Source organism: Cibotium barometz, chromosome 20 (assembly GCF_041138505.1).
Source record: "Cibotium barometz isolate CiBa-2024 chromosome 20, ASM4113850v1, whole genome shotgun sequence".
NCBI lineage: Eukaryota > Viridiplantae > Streptophyta > Polypodiopsida > Cyatheales > Cibotiaceae > Cibotium > Cibotium barometz.
Window position 1 is genome coordinate 36,877,483 of NC_141065.1, and position 15,967 is coordinate 36,893,449.

A 15,967-nucleotide genomic window follows, 5' to 3' on the forward strand; every position below is an offset into this window, starting at 1 on the left:
GAATTTTAAAAAAGAGATCATTAAAAATCCAACCATTGGATTTGCAATTTTTACTAACCACCACATTCTACTAATGTCTCAGTATCTACCCACTCTTTTGATCTACAAGATTGAGGACTTTAAGTGGTAGCTATTGTGGGTACAAAAAGTAGCGTATATTATAACACTTTAAAGACCTTGAAATATTTAAAGAAAATAGACAAATATCTTAAAATTTTCTCAAAAAATCAAGTTAAGCTCCATATTATTTGAAGATCTAAGGTACAAAGTGGGAATCTCATATGAGTTTATATGTAAAAGATATTAGCATTTTATGGAATCAGTTCAAATTTGGGACAGGGTGCATACATTGACTTTGTACCTAAGAAAATGAGAACTTTTGACTATCTAATGCTTAATCAAATTATGCAACTATATTTCCAACTTTGAATATGATGTTCCAACAAAAGAACTTGAAACAAAATTCCTTCATTTACTAGGAGAGATTAGCCACTCAAGGTAAACAAATGCCTGTTTTTTTACTGTTTACAGGGTGCCTGAGTGGACAAAACTGGGCACCCTGATCTTGCAACCACCCTCCTCATCAATAGATTGATTTGTGGGCTCAAATTTGAGCTGATTTTTAGCAAGTGTGGACTGATTTGTAGCACCTTATTGAGCATTCATTTTCTCCACATATGGCCACTGTATAAAGGTAGGAAAGTATCAAAGATGTCCAATGAGCATACATTTTGCTATTTTTTGCATGAAAGCATGGGCTGAACTAGGTTCTCAATAAAGACAACATCTCTACTCACCTTGGCTGGATGGTAGAGTCAATACCTTTTGCTTTCTAAGCTGTATATCACAAAAATTCATTTTACCACTTTATCATCCACCTTATTACATTTTTTTTTAAGAATAAGAGTATTAGCAAGACAACCAAAAAACATGCAAAAGACATAGAGGGCTTCACCTACATCCTAGAGACTGAGCACAGTTATAAACATGGATCGAGCTCTCCTACTAAAAACAAGATGACCACCTAATCAAACACTAATCCTACTCTAATGATAACACTAATTTAACATGATAAATGTGACTAATCTAAGGTGGGTAGAAATGAAAGAAACTCATCCATAAGTGTGTGTCTATGCTAATTTGAAATGAACTCAAGTTAATTAGGTTATGAGATTGAGACTTATACTCACAAAGAAACTTGAGACGTGCTTCATTACTTATTGCTTGAAAATCCACAAGGATTATTTTGGTAAGTAGAGATGTCATTATTGAGAACTCAATTTAGCCCATGCTTTTATGTAGAAAATAGCAAAATGTATGCTCACGAGACATCTTTGATACACTCCTACCTTTATACAATGCCGAGCAACCATATGTGGAGTAACTGAATGCTCAACAAGGAGCTACAAATAAGGCCATATATGGACTGAAAAATTGGCTCAATTTTTAGCCCATAAGTCAACCTATTGAATGAGGCAATTGTGTATGATACAACGAACGAGGAAAGGGTAGCCATAGAATCATCTAAGCATATGGCCAAATGGCTAGTGCAGACATTTTTGGATAGCAAATCTGCTACCCTTTTCCTATAGCAAGACACGTGCAGATTCTCATCATGCATTTTATACTTTTGTGGATCTTGCTCCTTTTTATTTTACTAGTATATGCAATGAAAAGGAACCTATTGTCTTTAAAGAAGCACTGAAAAATGATTATTGGATATAGGATATGCAGCGGGGCTCATTCGCATGCTGTAAGTTTTTCGCATGTATCTAGGGGGAAGTGTCAATTCGAATTATTTTTGTTCATCCCTCAGCTCTCCTTTCGAAAGTTGAAATAACATGAGATGAGAAAAATCAAATTTGAGAAAGGGACTCCACGTTGGCTCTCTCCCTCCTCTCCTTTGGCCATGCGGAAGGGGAGATGGTTAGAGAGTGACTCATGGTAAAGGGAGAAACTTATGCTTAATAGAATACATAGATTTTGCTCTTGGGCGAGGTCACCAAGCGAGTGTAGCTCGTGGGGATCAAACCTAGGACCTCTTTCATCCAATCCAAGGCACATCCTTTAAACAATCAACTATACAACACCCCTTGGTAAATGGCTCTTTATTGAGGTGGCATTAATTATCTTTTAAAAAAATAGTAGAACCTTATAAAAACTAAGTTTCTAAGAAATTGAGGAGAAAAAATTAAGGTCTAAGGTAAAAAGAACTAAACAAGTTAGGACGGACAAAGAAAATAAAATTTCCAAAACCTTTTGTTTTAAGAGAATAAAAATTTGTAGAGAAAGAAACAATAGAAACAAAGTATTTGATAGAGCTGGTGGGACAAAAACCTTTCTCTTTATTATTTTACATATAAAAGTAATGTTTACAAGATATGTTGTGCTACAAAAAATGCATGACATTCTGAAAAACATTTATGCAGCAACCATAATAAGCAAAGACTTTATATCATGTAATTTACGAGCTTTACAAAAGCTCGTAATGATGTTAGAAGAGAAAAAGACACTTTGTAAAGAAAACTAGGCAACATCCATAATCATGGTTTTCTCTATGCATATTTATAACAACATTCAAAATACTTAAACACTACATACTATCAAAGTATTGCATATCTACAGTAATCCTTTTAGGAGACAAGGAAATAAATGAGTCTCCTTAAGTATCCCTTCTAGGAGACAATGGAATAAATGAATCTCCTTTAAGTATGGCAAACATCATTTCTGATATGCATGATCACAAACTGAGACAAAAGAGTGTGAGCAATAGTCTTTAGATGCTTCGTTATCATCATCATCTAAGATCTACCACGAGAAGGGCCTTCATCTTCATATACCACAAGAAGGCCTTTATCATTATAATCTTCATTGTCATTAACAACATCATAGATAACATGATCAGCTTTGTCATGGTAATTGTGAAATTACCATGACAATATAGCAAATTTTGTTTACATCTTGGATGTGGCTATCACGTGGGAGATTTGTCATGTTCCATACAGATCTTCCTCTTGCCATATACATGCTAGTAGAAGCAATCTAAGAAGCTAACAAGCAATCTACGAAGCAATCCAAGAAGCAATGTAAGAAGTTTATTAAGATATTTATAGGCTCTTTCCCACAAGTTCTTCAAAGCTAAGCAAATCTTGTTTTTAAGATCTCCTTGTCTATAGAGAGTGTAGAGTTGCCTACCTCTTATTGGTTCTTATGTGCTCATATTATTGGTTCTTATGCGCTCATATTATTGGTTCCTAAGCGCTCATATTATGAGTGTAGAGTTGCCTACCTCTTGTTAGTTTCTCTACAGTCACATATAGAGTTGCCTACCTCTTGTAAGCTACTCTATGCTCACGTTTTGGGTAAAGAAACAAAAGTGAGGTTTATATCATGTAATATCCAAGCATAACTTTAAAGGTATGCATGTGGACTTGCTTTAAACTACGGCAAGTAAGTGGAGATATAAAGAAGCACAACAATGAAAGTTGCTGTTGGAGTGGAGACAAAGGTAGCAGCACACACTCAGATGCAACAAGTAAGTGGAGATACAAAGAAGCACAACACTCAAAGTACATTGATGAGAATGAGTGAAGCACAAGTAAAGTGACATGATAAGGTCATTTACACACTCATCCATAAGAATGTGTACACACACTCGGGGGGAAGGTGTCCCAGCCCATTATTAGCCTTGAAGATTTATGAGAATGAGTGAAGCACAAGTAAAGTGACATGGTAAGGTCACTTACACACTCACCCATAAGAATGTGTACACATGCTCGAGGGGAAAGGTGTCCCATTTGCATGCTCAGGAGGAAAGGTGTCCCAGCCCATTATTATCCCTACATTTACACGCTCACTCATAATAGTGTGTACATACGCTCAAGGGAAAAAACATCCTAAGGAGGAAAAAGTGCCTTGCCCCATTATTAGCTTACATTCACACATCACTACTATATGAATGGCTACAAATCCCTCCCTGCAATGATGATGTAAACATGTACAGGGATCATGTGGTTGATCGATCCCCAAATGGCAATAAGCTCAAAGCTTTGTGAAAAGCTTATAACTTCTCTCGTGAGAGAGATTTTATGATGTTTTGTGTAGAGACATAAGCTAGGTTGATCTCTCCTGCAAATGAGACTCTCCTTGATATAATGATAATGTATCTTAATGTGCTTTGTGCAAAACACTAGGTTCCTCGCGCAAGCCAATGCACTCTAGCTATCAATGAAGGTGGAGGTGGGGGCCAACACCAGCATCTGCCAAATGGTGTGTCAAAGCCATACACACTCCTCCACAGTCGATGTAAAAGTTGTCCTCTGCTCAACTTCATAGCTCCAAGTGGCCACTATCTTTTGCTTCTTGTTGAGCCATGATATACATGAATCACGAAGATGAAAAGCCACTAGTGGATACTAGCATTAAAAGCTGCTACTCAGCTTCACAGCTCGAAGTGGCCTACTTCTTATTAAGCCATGATAAACATAAATCACCAAGATAAAAGCAAAAGCCACTAGTGGATACTAGCATTAAAAGCTGCTACTCAGCTTCACAGCTCGAAGCGGCCTACTTCTTATTGAGCTCGAAGTGGCCTACTTCTTATCGAGCCATGATAAACATAAATCACCAAGATAAAAGCAAAAGCCACTAGTGGATAGTTGAGTGTCATAACATCTAACCCAATCAGACTCAAGGGACTCAGTACCATGTAAGTATGGGAATACTCATATTAGTAGCGTGTCAATGCTTGCTTCTGGGACTATACATAAACTTGCTCAAGTAGGAGACTCCCAAACCGTGTTTGACCTCATATTATTGTATAGATAAATGAGGCACCTAATAGCCTACTGATAAAGTGATGCATCAGATGCTTTATTTGCATCCCAAAGACTGAGCACCTGCCTCTGCTCTGCTGGTGTAGCAACATGTTTATAGTCTTCAAGACCAAACCATGTAAGCAATCTTTATATATACTTTGACTATGACATCACAATATCTCCAAATAATAATGCAATAAGCCCAAATATGACATCTCAAATAAAACATTTAATTCAAGCTTGAAGGTTGAAATACTCTCATTAGGGCTTGTAAGCAGCATGTCATTAATGAATAAAACAATGACCAAAAAACAATCTTAACTCCTCTTTACATAGAGGGTACTCTCAATTGGACTATTGCAAAAATAATTTACAACTAAGTATACATTTATCTTCTAGTACCATGCTCTTGGAGCCTGCTTAAGGCCATACAAAGCTTTTCTTAATGTGTATACTTTAAAATACTATCCCTTTTGAACAAAACCACGATGCTACGATACATAAACCTACTCTTGCAAGTCACCATTCAAGAAGACAGTCTTGATATCCAACTGATATACATTCCATCCATGACATGTTACCAATGCAATAATACAGCAAATAGTAGTCATATGAGATGTGGATGCAAAGGTCTCATCATAATCTATGCCCTTCTCTTGTGCATATTCCTTTTTTAACAAGCTTTGCCTTGTAGAATGGTCAAAGCTACCATCAGCTTTATGCTTAAGCTTATAAACCCACTTTGTACTAGTGGCCTTTTTACCATAAGGTAAATCTACCAAATACCAAGTGAGAGTTTTAAGGATCGAGTCATACTCATCCTGCATGGCCTACATCCAGGATTGAGTCATACTCATCCTGCATGTCCTACATCTAATGATTATTTTCCAGTGCTTCCTCAAAGGAAATAGGTTTCTCTTCATTAAACATACTAGCAATGAGAGCATAATCCACAAAAGAATAAGATGCATAATGAGAACTTGCACATGTGCTGATAGGCAAAGGAGTAGCTAATTTGCTATCCCGTAATGTTTGCACACCAGCCATTTCGGCATATGCTTGGATGACTGTATGGCTGCCCCTACCTCATCCACTGCCCATTGTTAGAGAGATGTTGTAGAAAGCACAAAAATCCACTCACACACACACACACACACACACACACACACACACACACACACACAAAGAAGCACAGTCGTGAGAGTAATAGGAGTGGCACACAAAGAAATGTTATGGGTTATGTACAAAAGTACAATAATATGTGAACCCCATAAGTGAAATAAGGTCCAGTTCACATGTATAAGAGCTCGGGTTGAAAAACCTCTCCTAAAGAGAGTAAAAAGTGCCTAACAGGTCCTAGTGTTCCCATGTGACATAGATGTCAACAAACATCCCTAGAGCGATGATGTGAACATGTACAGGGATGGGTGAAAGGCAACAAGCCCAAAGCTTTTCAAACTTTTCAAGAGGAAGAGCCTTTATGAACAAATCTACCATGTTGTCATGTGTAGGCACATAAACCAAGCTCATCTCCCATGCATAGATTCTCTCCTTAACATAATGATAATGCACCTTAATGTGCTTAGTGTGAGCATGAAACATTGGGTCCCTCACAGCATTGCAACTGCCAATGCGCTCTGTCTATTTGTCAATGAAAATGGTAGTAGAGGATTATTGTCCCAACACCCAAATCAGCCATAATGCATCAAGCCAGACACACTCAATTGTAGCTATAAAAGCTATCATAAGCTTCACAGCTAGAAGTGGCCACTATTGGTTGCTTCTTGCTCAACCATGATATACATGAATCACCAAGATGAAAGCAAAAGCCACTAATGGAACACTCATGTGTCGTAGCATCCAACCTAATCGAAATCTATAAAGGCATACAGTTGTGAATCAACCCCCTTGGGATATAACAATTAGGGGTGCTAAGCGCGCTATAAGTAGCAAAAAAAAGCCCACTTAATAGCCTGCCAATGCTTGGAGCCTAGGCTATGCATAAACCTACTTAACGAAGAGATCCCAAACTAAATGTCTAGCCTCGTATTGCATAAATACATTAAGCAACCAACAGCTTGTTAAATAATGTCTGGTCAGGGGTCTCTCTAAAATTATGAATGCTAAGCCTAGCACCTATCTCAACTGGTGTAGACAGAGGCTTACAATCCTCAAGATTAAATCTTTTAAGTAGTCTATGTATGTACTTTGACTGCATCATGACTATGCCATCGTCACGCTGTAAGGACTGAATGCCTAAGTAAATATACAATTGGGGTCCCTCATCCACCGTACCGGAAGCTCACCATTTTAATCGAACCGAGGTTGGTCAAGACCTCGGTTGACCTTGCTACGTGAGACGTCTCTCTGTCAGCTGTTGCAACTTTACCTCATTCACAAGACGGTCAAAATGCTTCCCTAGCACTCTTGACATAAAACAGTCATTTTAAAAACAGGTCATACATACAGGTTCTATAGTGAACTCTCGTCTTTCCACATTGTTCTACATCAATCCTCATTTATTTCATCTGTATTCCCATTTTTATCACATCATAATCATTCAGATCACATATCACATCTATCCCAATTTACATCACATCTCATTCATTCACATCCCGGTTCACATGACATCACATCAATTCACGTCCATCACATTCATTTACACCCATCACATCACATTTATTCATATCCATCACATTCGTTCATTCATACCCACCACATACATTCTCATAACCATCCCATCACATACATTCTATCCACATTATATCACATCACTTCTATCCACATCATATCTCATTTATACACATCCATCCAATCGTTCACCTGTACGACTACCCACATCTATTCATACATTCATATCTATCACTTCACATCCACATATATTCATGTCACATCACATCTCTTTTCATCACATCACATTCTTTCGCATACACATCCACATCGCATTCTTTCGCATACACATCCACATCGCATTCTTTCACATACATTCACATCCATTCACATACATCCACATAGCATTCTTTCACATACATTCACATCCATTCTTTCACATACATCCACTCACATCCCATATCATTCATTTACATCCTGATTCACATGATATCACATCTCATCTATTCATTCACATTTATCTGATTCACATCACATCCCATCACATCTATTCACCTCACATCTCTTCACTCCTATTCACATCACATCCATCCATCCATTCATGCACATCTATTTGATTCACATCACACATCTCATCACATCTATTCACCTCACATCTCATCACCTCTATTCACATCACATCTATCCATCCCTTCATTCACATCTATTTGATTCACATCACACATCTCATCACATCTATTTACCTGACATCTCATCACCTCTATTCACATCACATCTATCCATCCCTTCATTCACATCTATCTGATTCACATCATTTCATAGAATTCAAACATAGAATTTAAGAGAATTCTAATTTTGATATAAAAATTCTTTATGCATCTATTTATACATAAAAATCAACTTTAATGAGAATAACACTTTTGAAATAAAAATAAATCCTTTATGCATAAAATCAATTTTAATGAGAATAACACTTTCGAAATAAAAATAAATCCTTTAGGCATCTTTCTATGCATAAAATCAATTTTAATGAGAATAACACTTTCAAAATAAAAATAAATCCTTTATGCATCTTTCTATGCATAAAATCAATTTTAATGAGAATAACACTTTCGAAATAAAAATAAATCCTTTAGGCATCTTTCTATGCATAAAATCAATTTTAATGAGTAACACTTTCGAAATAAAAATAAATCCTTTATGCATAAATCCTTTATGCATCTTTTTATGCATAAAATCAAATTCAATGAAAATAACACTTTTAATAAAAAAATTTCCATTATGCATCTTTCTATGCATAGAAATTTAATTCAATAAAAATAATACTTTTATAATAAAAATATTTCCATTATGCATCTTTCTATGCATAGAAATTGAATTCAATGAAAACAACACTTTTATAATAAAAATATTTTTATCATGCATCTTTCTATACATAGAAATTAATTTTAATAATTTAATATTAGTGATATCCATGCATATTCATAGGTGAATATGTACATGGAGTAAATTAGAATATTTCTTTTAGAATGCACAAAAGATGGGAATTACACGTTTAGAATACCATAAAAATAAACTTTCTTTTCCACCAAATTCAAGAAAATTTTACCATAACCTCCTTTGTATGGCTGACCATTTTTCTCAATTTTTAACATTCTATTTTCAATTTAAATTAACCCCAATTAGATATAAAGGATTCTAATCTACACAATTTTCAATTTTCAACAGAGTAAACAATAAGAAAAGTTTAATCAATCTATTTGTTAATCATTCTAGGATAAAGAAAGGTTGAATTGTAAAGAAGAGAAGGGAATGGCCTTTTCATCAAGGCATAGCATCAAAATTTACTCTAATCAACTATAAAACAAGAAAATCGAAAAACCATAAATTTGAATTTAAAAAGTAGAAATTTTTAGCTTACATTGAGTTGTAAGCTTTCCTTTGGCTTGAGGGATTGAGGGTTCTACTCTTGTTTGAAGCAAGGGTGGCCACCAATTACTTTGGAGAGGATTAAGCCAAAAACAATTGAATTATCAAGAAAATTCAATGTAATTAGCTCTCGGTAGGTGTAGAGTAACAGTGCATAAACACTATTAACCTTTTACAAAGGGGGAGGCTTCTATTTATAGGAAAAAGTGAGCCTCTAACCAAGCAAACTGATTCTAGAATTTTTCAGATCAGTTTGGTCAATTTTTGACCATTTTTTGGGTTAGTTTAGCTTACTTTTTGGATCTAGTTGAAACAGGAGAGAGGAGAGATGAAAATATCTTATTATTTTTGAGTTTAAAACTACTCCACACATGTGAAATAGGCGCCTCCTTCATGAGGGGAGATCCCCACATTGAGGTGTCAAAAATGCATCATTTCCTCTAAATATCTCTTCTTTTTTTAACTAATAAACCTTGTCCTTAGTCAACTCTTCATCTTATGTGAGCATTTACTCATTTTTGGGGGATTTTCTTTTATTCTTCAATTTATCTCCTCCCTACATTTGGATTAATCTTATTGGTCCATAGGAACCTTAATTGGAGCATAATTCAAAAATTTTTGAAAATTTGGAGCTAAGGTCCTTTATAACTATTTTTAATTAATTCTAATTGCACGTTGGAAAGTTCTTTTTGAATTTCTGTTTCAAGGGAAATCATTTTAGACACTAGGAGGATTTTTATATCCAAAAATATCTCAATTTTGAATTACCTCCCTCTAGAATTTTTCTCTCTCCAACCCAAAATAGATACAAATAAGATCTGTTATTATTCTGAAAAGGGAATGGATTACAGGGGAAGAAATTGGACATCTTGAGGGGCTAGGGAGGAATCTTACATCCTACCCCACTTAAAAAACGTGAGCTGTCCTCATCTCGCAGGTGAAGTATGATCTCTTTCATCTTCTTCTTCTTCTTTTTCAATCACTTCCAGCGTTACTGCCTTGGAACTGAACGGTCGATTTAGGAACATCTCTTTGACTTCCCCTATTCTGAGGTGGAGGTCTTGCATTACTTTGGATTGAGACTGCGGTTTGGTTAGAGGGTCTACCTCTGGGATTTCCTTGATTTTGGCGGAAAGAAACCTGATTACTCTGGAAGGAAGGAGCTGGAGTCTGGAATCTTGATCCCTGATTTCCTTGCCCCGAAAACCTTGATCCAAAAAAGGAGTTAGGCAATCCATACTGTGATGTCCAAATCCTCGACAGTTATAGCATTTCACTTCCTTGTTCACAAGGGTGGAACTTCTGAAGTTGAATTCCAGGGGATTGAGTTTCGAGAAAAGGACACTTCTTCCATTCTGGAACTTCTCATATCCTGGGCTTGACCCTGATATCTTTTAGGTGGCGGAAGGTTGGAATCACCTTCTGCGGGACTTTGACATCAAAGGCCTTGGCGAAATCCTTTGCCATCCGCACTGCTTTAGCCATGGAAACTGGCTTGGCATTCTTCACCAGGATATTCAAAGGTTCGTTCAGTCCCCGAATGAACCTGGCTATCAGCTGTTCTTCATCTAGCGGTGGCGAGTATTTGAGGAGGAGAGCGAACGCTTGGTGATATATTTCAATAGTTATGCTCCCTTGGGTTAACTTTAAGAATTCGTTCATCTTTGTTTCCAAAAAGCCAGGAGGTTGAACCTCGTCGCGTTAGGTAAATTTTGAGATCATTCCATGTCTGGGTATTCCGATCCAGACGGTTTGTCTCACTTTCGTGGTGGTGATGAAAACTTCAACGTCTCTCTCTCTCTCTCTCTCTCATTGTAAAGAAAAGACAAAAGATATTGTATGTAAGATGCACTTATTTAAGAGTAACCACACCTCACCATGTATCCCCAACTATTAAAATTTAATTAATTGAAATTATGTGTATGTATGTGTTTATTTATTTTATAAATACACACACACACACACACACACACATGCATGTAAATATATAGTATATATAATATTATGTTTTAATATATTTAGACACATCTACTTTTATATGTGTGTGTGTGCGTGTGTGTGTGAGAGAGAGAGAGAGAGAGAGAGAGAGAGAGAGAGAGAGATAGACATAGACATAGAAGTCTATGTGTAAGAGAGTGTGTGGGGAAAGAGTGTGTGTTTGCATTAGTGCATGTGTAGGTGTGTACACGTGTGTGTGTGTGTGTGAGAGAGAGAGAGAGTTTGTTTGTGTGTGTATGTTTTTGGGAGACCTAAGCATGGGGCCATGCACCACTTGAGCTTGAGGATGAAACCTTTTTAAATGTGAGAGAGAGAGAGAGAGAGAGAGAGAGAGAGAGAGAGAGGTTTTGTGTGTGTGTGAGAGAGAGAGAGAGAGAGAGAGAGAGAGAGAGTACCTGTGTGTGTGCGTGCATGTATGTAAGATATATATATATATATATATATATATATATATATATATATATATATATAGAGAGAGAGAGAGAGAGAGAGAGAGAGAGAGAGAGAGAGAGAGAGAGAACCTGTGTGTGTGCGTGCATGTATGTAAGATATATATATATATATATATATATATATATATATATATATATATATATATATATATATATAAGTCTATGTGTAAGAGAGTGTGTGTGGGGGGAGGAGAGTGTGCATTTGCATTAGTGCATGTGTAGGTGTGTACACACGTGTGTGTGTGTGTGTGTGTGAGAGAGAGAGAGAGAGAGAGAGAGAGAGAGAGGTTCTGTTTATGTGAGACAGAGTGTGCATGTGCACGTGTGTGTGTGTGAGAGAGAGAGAGAGAGAGAGAAAGAGAGAGAGAGGTTCTGTTTGTGTGAGAGAGAGTGTGCATGTGCACGTGTGTGTGTGTGTGTGTGTGAGAGAGAGAGAGAGAGAGAGAGAGAGAGAGAGATTACATATAAGATGCATTTATTCGAGAGTGAGCACACCTCACCTCGCATCCCCATCATTAAAATTTAATCTAAATTTTAATTAATCAAAATTATATGTGTGTAAATTTATATTGCGTGTGTGTGTGTGTGTGTGAGAGAGAGAGAGAGAGAGAGAGAGAGAGAGAGAGAGAGAGAGAACAAAAGCAGATATCAATAAAAAATAAATATAAATTAAATTAAATAAAAAAAATATATATGTATGGGTGTGTATACATGTGTGTGTGTGTTTTTATTTACATTTATAAATACACACACACACACACACAGACATGTATACACCCCCTTCTCTCCCATCACACCCCCTTCTCTCGTCTTCCAAATGCCACATGTTCCCTTCCCTCCCAAAAACTAGATAGATCTATTACACACACACATGTATACACACCCATACACACACACCCCAACACATGGCTCCTCCCCTCTCCCATCACACCCCCTTCTCTCCTCTTCCAAATGCCACATGTGTGTGTGTAGTTTTTTGGAGGGAAGGGGGTGTGATGGGAGAGGGGAGGAGCCATGTGTTGGGGTGTGTTTGTATGGGTGTGTATACATGTGTGATGGGAGAGGGGAGGAGCCACTTGTTAGGGGCAGAGAGAGAGAGAGAGAGAGAGAGGAGTGTAGGGGTATGTTGAGAGAAGAAAATTTAAATAAATAATGTAATACAAAAATATAAAGATATATAACACATAAGTATAAAATACATAGAGTACAAATATATACAATAACGATATGTAAATATATAATAAGTAAGGATATTAAATAAATAAATATATTAAATCTATCTAATATATTATAATATAATGTTATATATATAATACATAAGTGTAAATAAAAAAATCAGACATATATATAATATTAAATTAATAATATTATATATAAATATATTCACACACATGTACGCATACACACAGCCACACATGTATGTGTATGTGTGTATATATATATATATTATACAATTATATATAAACATTCACATACATATGTATGCATACACACAACCACACATGTATGTGTAAAGAGTGTGTATATGTGTGTGCGTGTGTGTGAGAGAGAGAGAGAGAGAGAGAGAGGGTTTCTATGTTTGTGTGAGAGTGTGTATGTGAGATGTGTACAAGAAGAGAGAGAGTGCATGTGCATGTGTGTGAGAGAGGGTTATGTCTTTGCACACGTGATAAGAGACATAAAGAAAATGCATGTGAGAGAAAGACACATAGATATGCATCTATGTGAGAGAGTCACACAGACAAATGTACACACGCGTACACATGCCCACCATATACACACATACACATGCACACTTACACACACTTCTACATAGACTTGCACACAACACATACCACCCATAAAAATACACATGCACACACCCTCACACATGCTTGCGCGCACAAACTTTGCAACCCCAAAAAAGCAGCAGCCATAAACCACCTCAGCAGACCAAATTCGTGGTGATAATGGGACAGGGTTTAGGGTTTACCACACAAATAAACGACTACAATATTACGGAAGAGTTTCCTTTTTTATCATGAATTTGAGAAAGCCCAGCTTTCATGGCGCCTGCCGTTCGGCACGTGGTCCAGCAAGTGTCTCTTGAAGACAGCTTCTGTGAATTCTTCAACAAGCTTTTTACAGTTCATAGAGGCTGGGCACGCTTTCCTGAATGCAGTCTGCGAAATTTAGGTCGAAAAAGAAGAAGGCAGTGAGAGCAGAGAATGCAGCCTACTTATGACCCGGTGTAAAGCATTTTGATGTCTTTTTGGCCAGGGCTAGGGCGAACCGAAGCATGATCCTTTTCATGTTACCTGCGTAGCTTCGCGCACAGGGAACCTGTGCGTCCATTAAGGAGGAGCTTTCATGTCGCACAAATGTGGAAACCTGTTAAGGGGAGCTTTGCCAAGGCCTCAGCGCATACAGAAGTTCACCATGCGTCATACGGCCGTGGCTATTACTCCAACACCAGTATCTTCACCACCACCATCATCGGTATCATCAGTATCTACACCATCATCATCTTATCTATGCTCACATTTGACATCCCAGCAATTTGCACAAGGTCGAAACTCCCCGGGTCCTCTGCACAAGCCGAGGCCCAACAAGTGCATAGAAGTTGTTTCCATGAAGAACAGTCCAATCGCCAATGGCTTGATATGGCAAAAGCAGGCTTTTTATGAAGGTGCGATGTCAAGTTGGCTTCCAGTCAACCGACGCAACAGTCACAGTTGCCTGATGTCCTCAAAAAAGGTGTGTTGTTTGAAAAGGCAAAAGTTTTGTATTTGTTTAGAATAGTTTACTCTTCAATCTTTGCTTTATTGGCTGGAAATGGTTCCAGGTTATGGCTTTAATGCACTCTCTGGGAGTACCGCCTACTACTTATACCACAAGTTGGAGGTCATTTAGCTCAGCTAAAGATTTCTGTGAACAAGCAGGCATTAGTGATAGGCGGATGCCTGCAGAGAATAAGCAGCAGTTAATCAATCAACTTGCAGCATTGCCAGCTGTAAAGGGTACTTCAAATAGCATGTCCGAAGCCCTAGGTATATCAGGGGATTTAGCTTCGATTTCTAATGGGTCGGCCAAAACGAAGAAGTTTGTTGTTGTGGTTGAGTCTCCGGCCAAAGCTAAGATCATTGAGAAATATTTGGGAGCTGATTTTACTGTTTTACCTACTTATGGCCATGTCCGGGATTTAGCTGCCAGGGCAGGGTCAGTTCGAGCTGATGATGACTACACAATGGTATGGGAGGTTCCTGAAGCAGCTCAGACTCATGTCACCAAAATTAAGAATGCTCTCAAAAGGTAGGCCTGGTCTGTCAAGCTGTCTGCTTTTTTTTTTTTGCTCAACCAGTTTTATTTGTAAAGTGGAACAGAAAACAGGACTTAGGAGTTTTCCTTTTGTTAAATGATACAGTATAATTGGTTGAGGTAATTTTTTAATGTTGGAGTAGCCTTGAAGTTCTTCATACATAGAGGGGGTTAGAGTTAGGTACATATGTGTGGTACAGTTGTGCCTCAAGCAAGGTGAGAAATTCCCATGACACTCTGTACTTGGTTCTCCCAAGATCAATATACTTTATTTGTGGGAGGGGCCGGCCGTTCCGGCTCATTGTGTGTCTCTTGTCATTGAGCATGTTGTCCATTAAATCTTGGTGTATTTAAGTGTATTGATTAGCATTGTGTTCAACCAATATAAAAAATGGTTGAACACAATGCCAACCAAGTTACATTGGTATCAGAGCATACGGTTCTCTTTCACTTCTATCGTGAAAGATGATCACCGTGAACCTAGCTATCTCTACACTTAGAACACTATGGACAACCATACAGTGAATGTTGGAGATGCTAACACAAGAGACGGGGACAATGAAATGCATGCTTTCAATGCTTTACAGGATGAGCAGACTCATGTGGTGCACACTAGGGAACATGAATATGTGGGACAGCCGTCCCATGGCAAAGAGAAAATGCAAGAAGAAGAGTCCATAGTCTTAAGGGTTGAACTTACTCGTATGTAGGCTCTTCTCCATGTACAACAAGAAGAATTGAAGCTCTACCACCGCGAGGATCCATTGGTACATGACCGTTTGAATGCTAAGAAAGCTGAATCTTATATGGATCATGCAATGATTACTCAAGAGTTGCACATGCAACCGAGGGATGCAACACGTG

The 15,967-nt window shown here is 37.5% G+C and overlaps 1 protein-coding gene across 1 annotated transcript in view; it reads left to right on the forward strand.

Moving 5' to 3' along the window:
* Positions 1–13,676: 13,676 nt before the first annotated feature.
* LOC147627834 (uncharacterized) overlaps positions 13,677–15,967 on the forward strand; it is a 52,356-nt gene continuing 50,065 nt past the window's right edge. The window contains exons 1-2 of the mRNA XM_086814808.1: positions 13,677–14,542; positions 14,631–15,097. Coding sequence (XP_086670934.1) covers positions 14,156–14,542; positions 14,631–15,097 — 854 coding nt within the window. The 5' untranslated portion in view covers positions 13,677–14,155. The remainder of the gene's footprint in view (positions 14,543–14,630; positions 15,098–15,967) is intronic.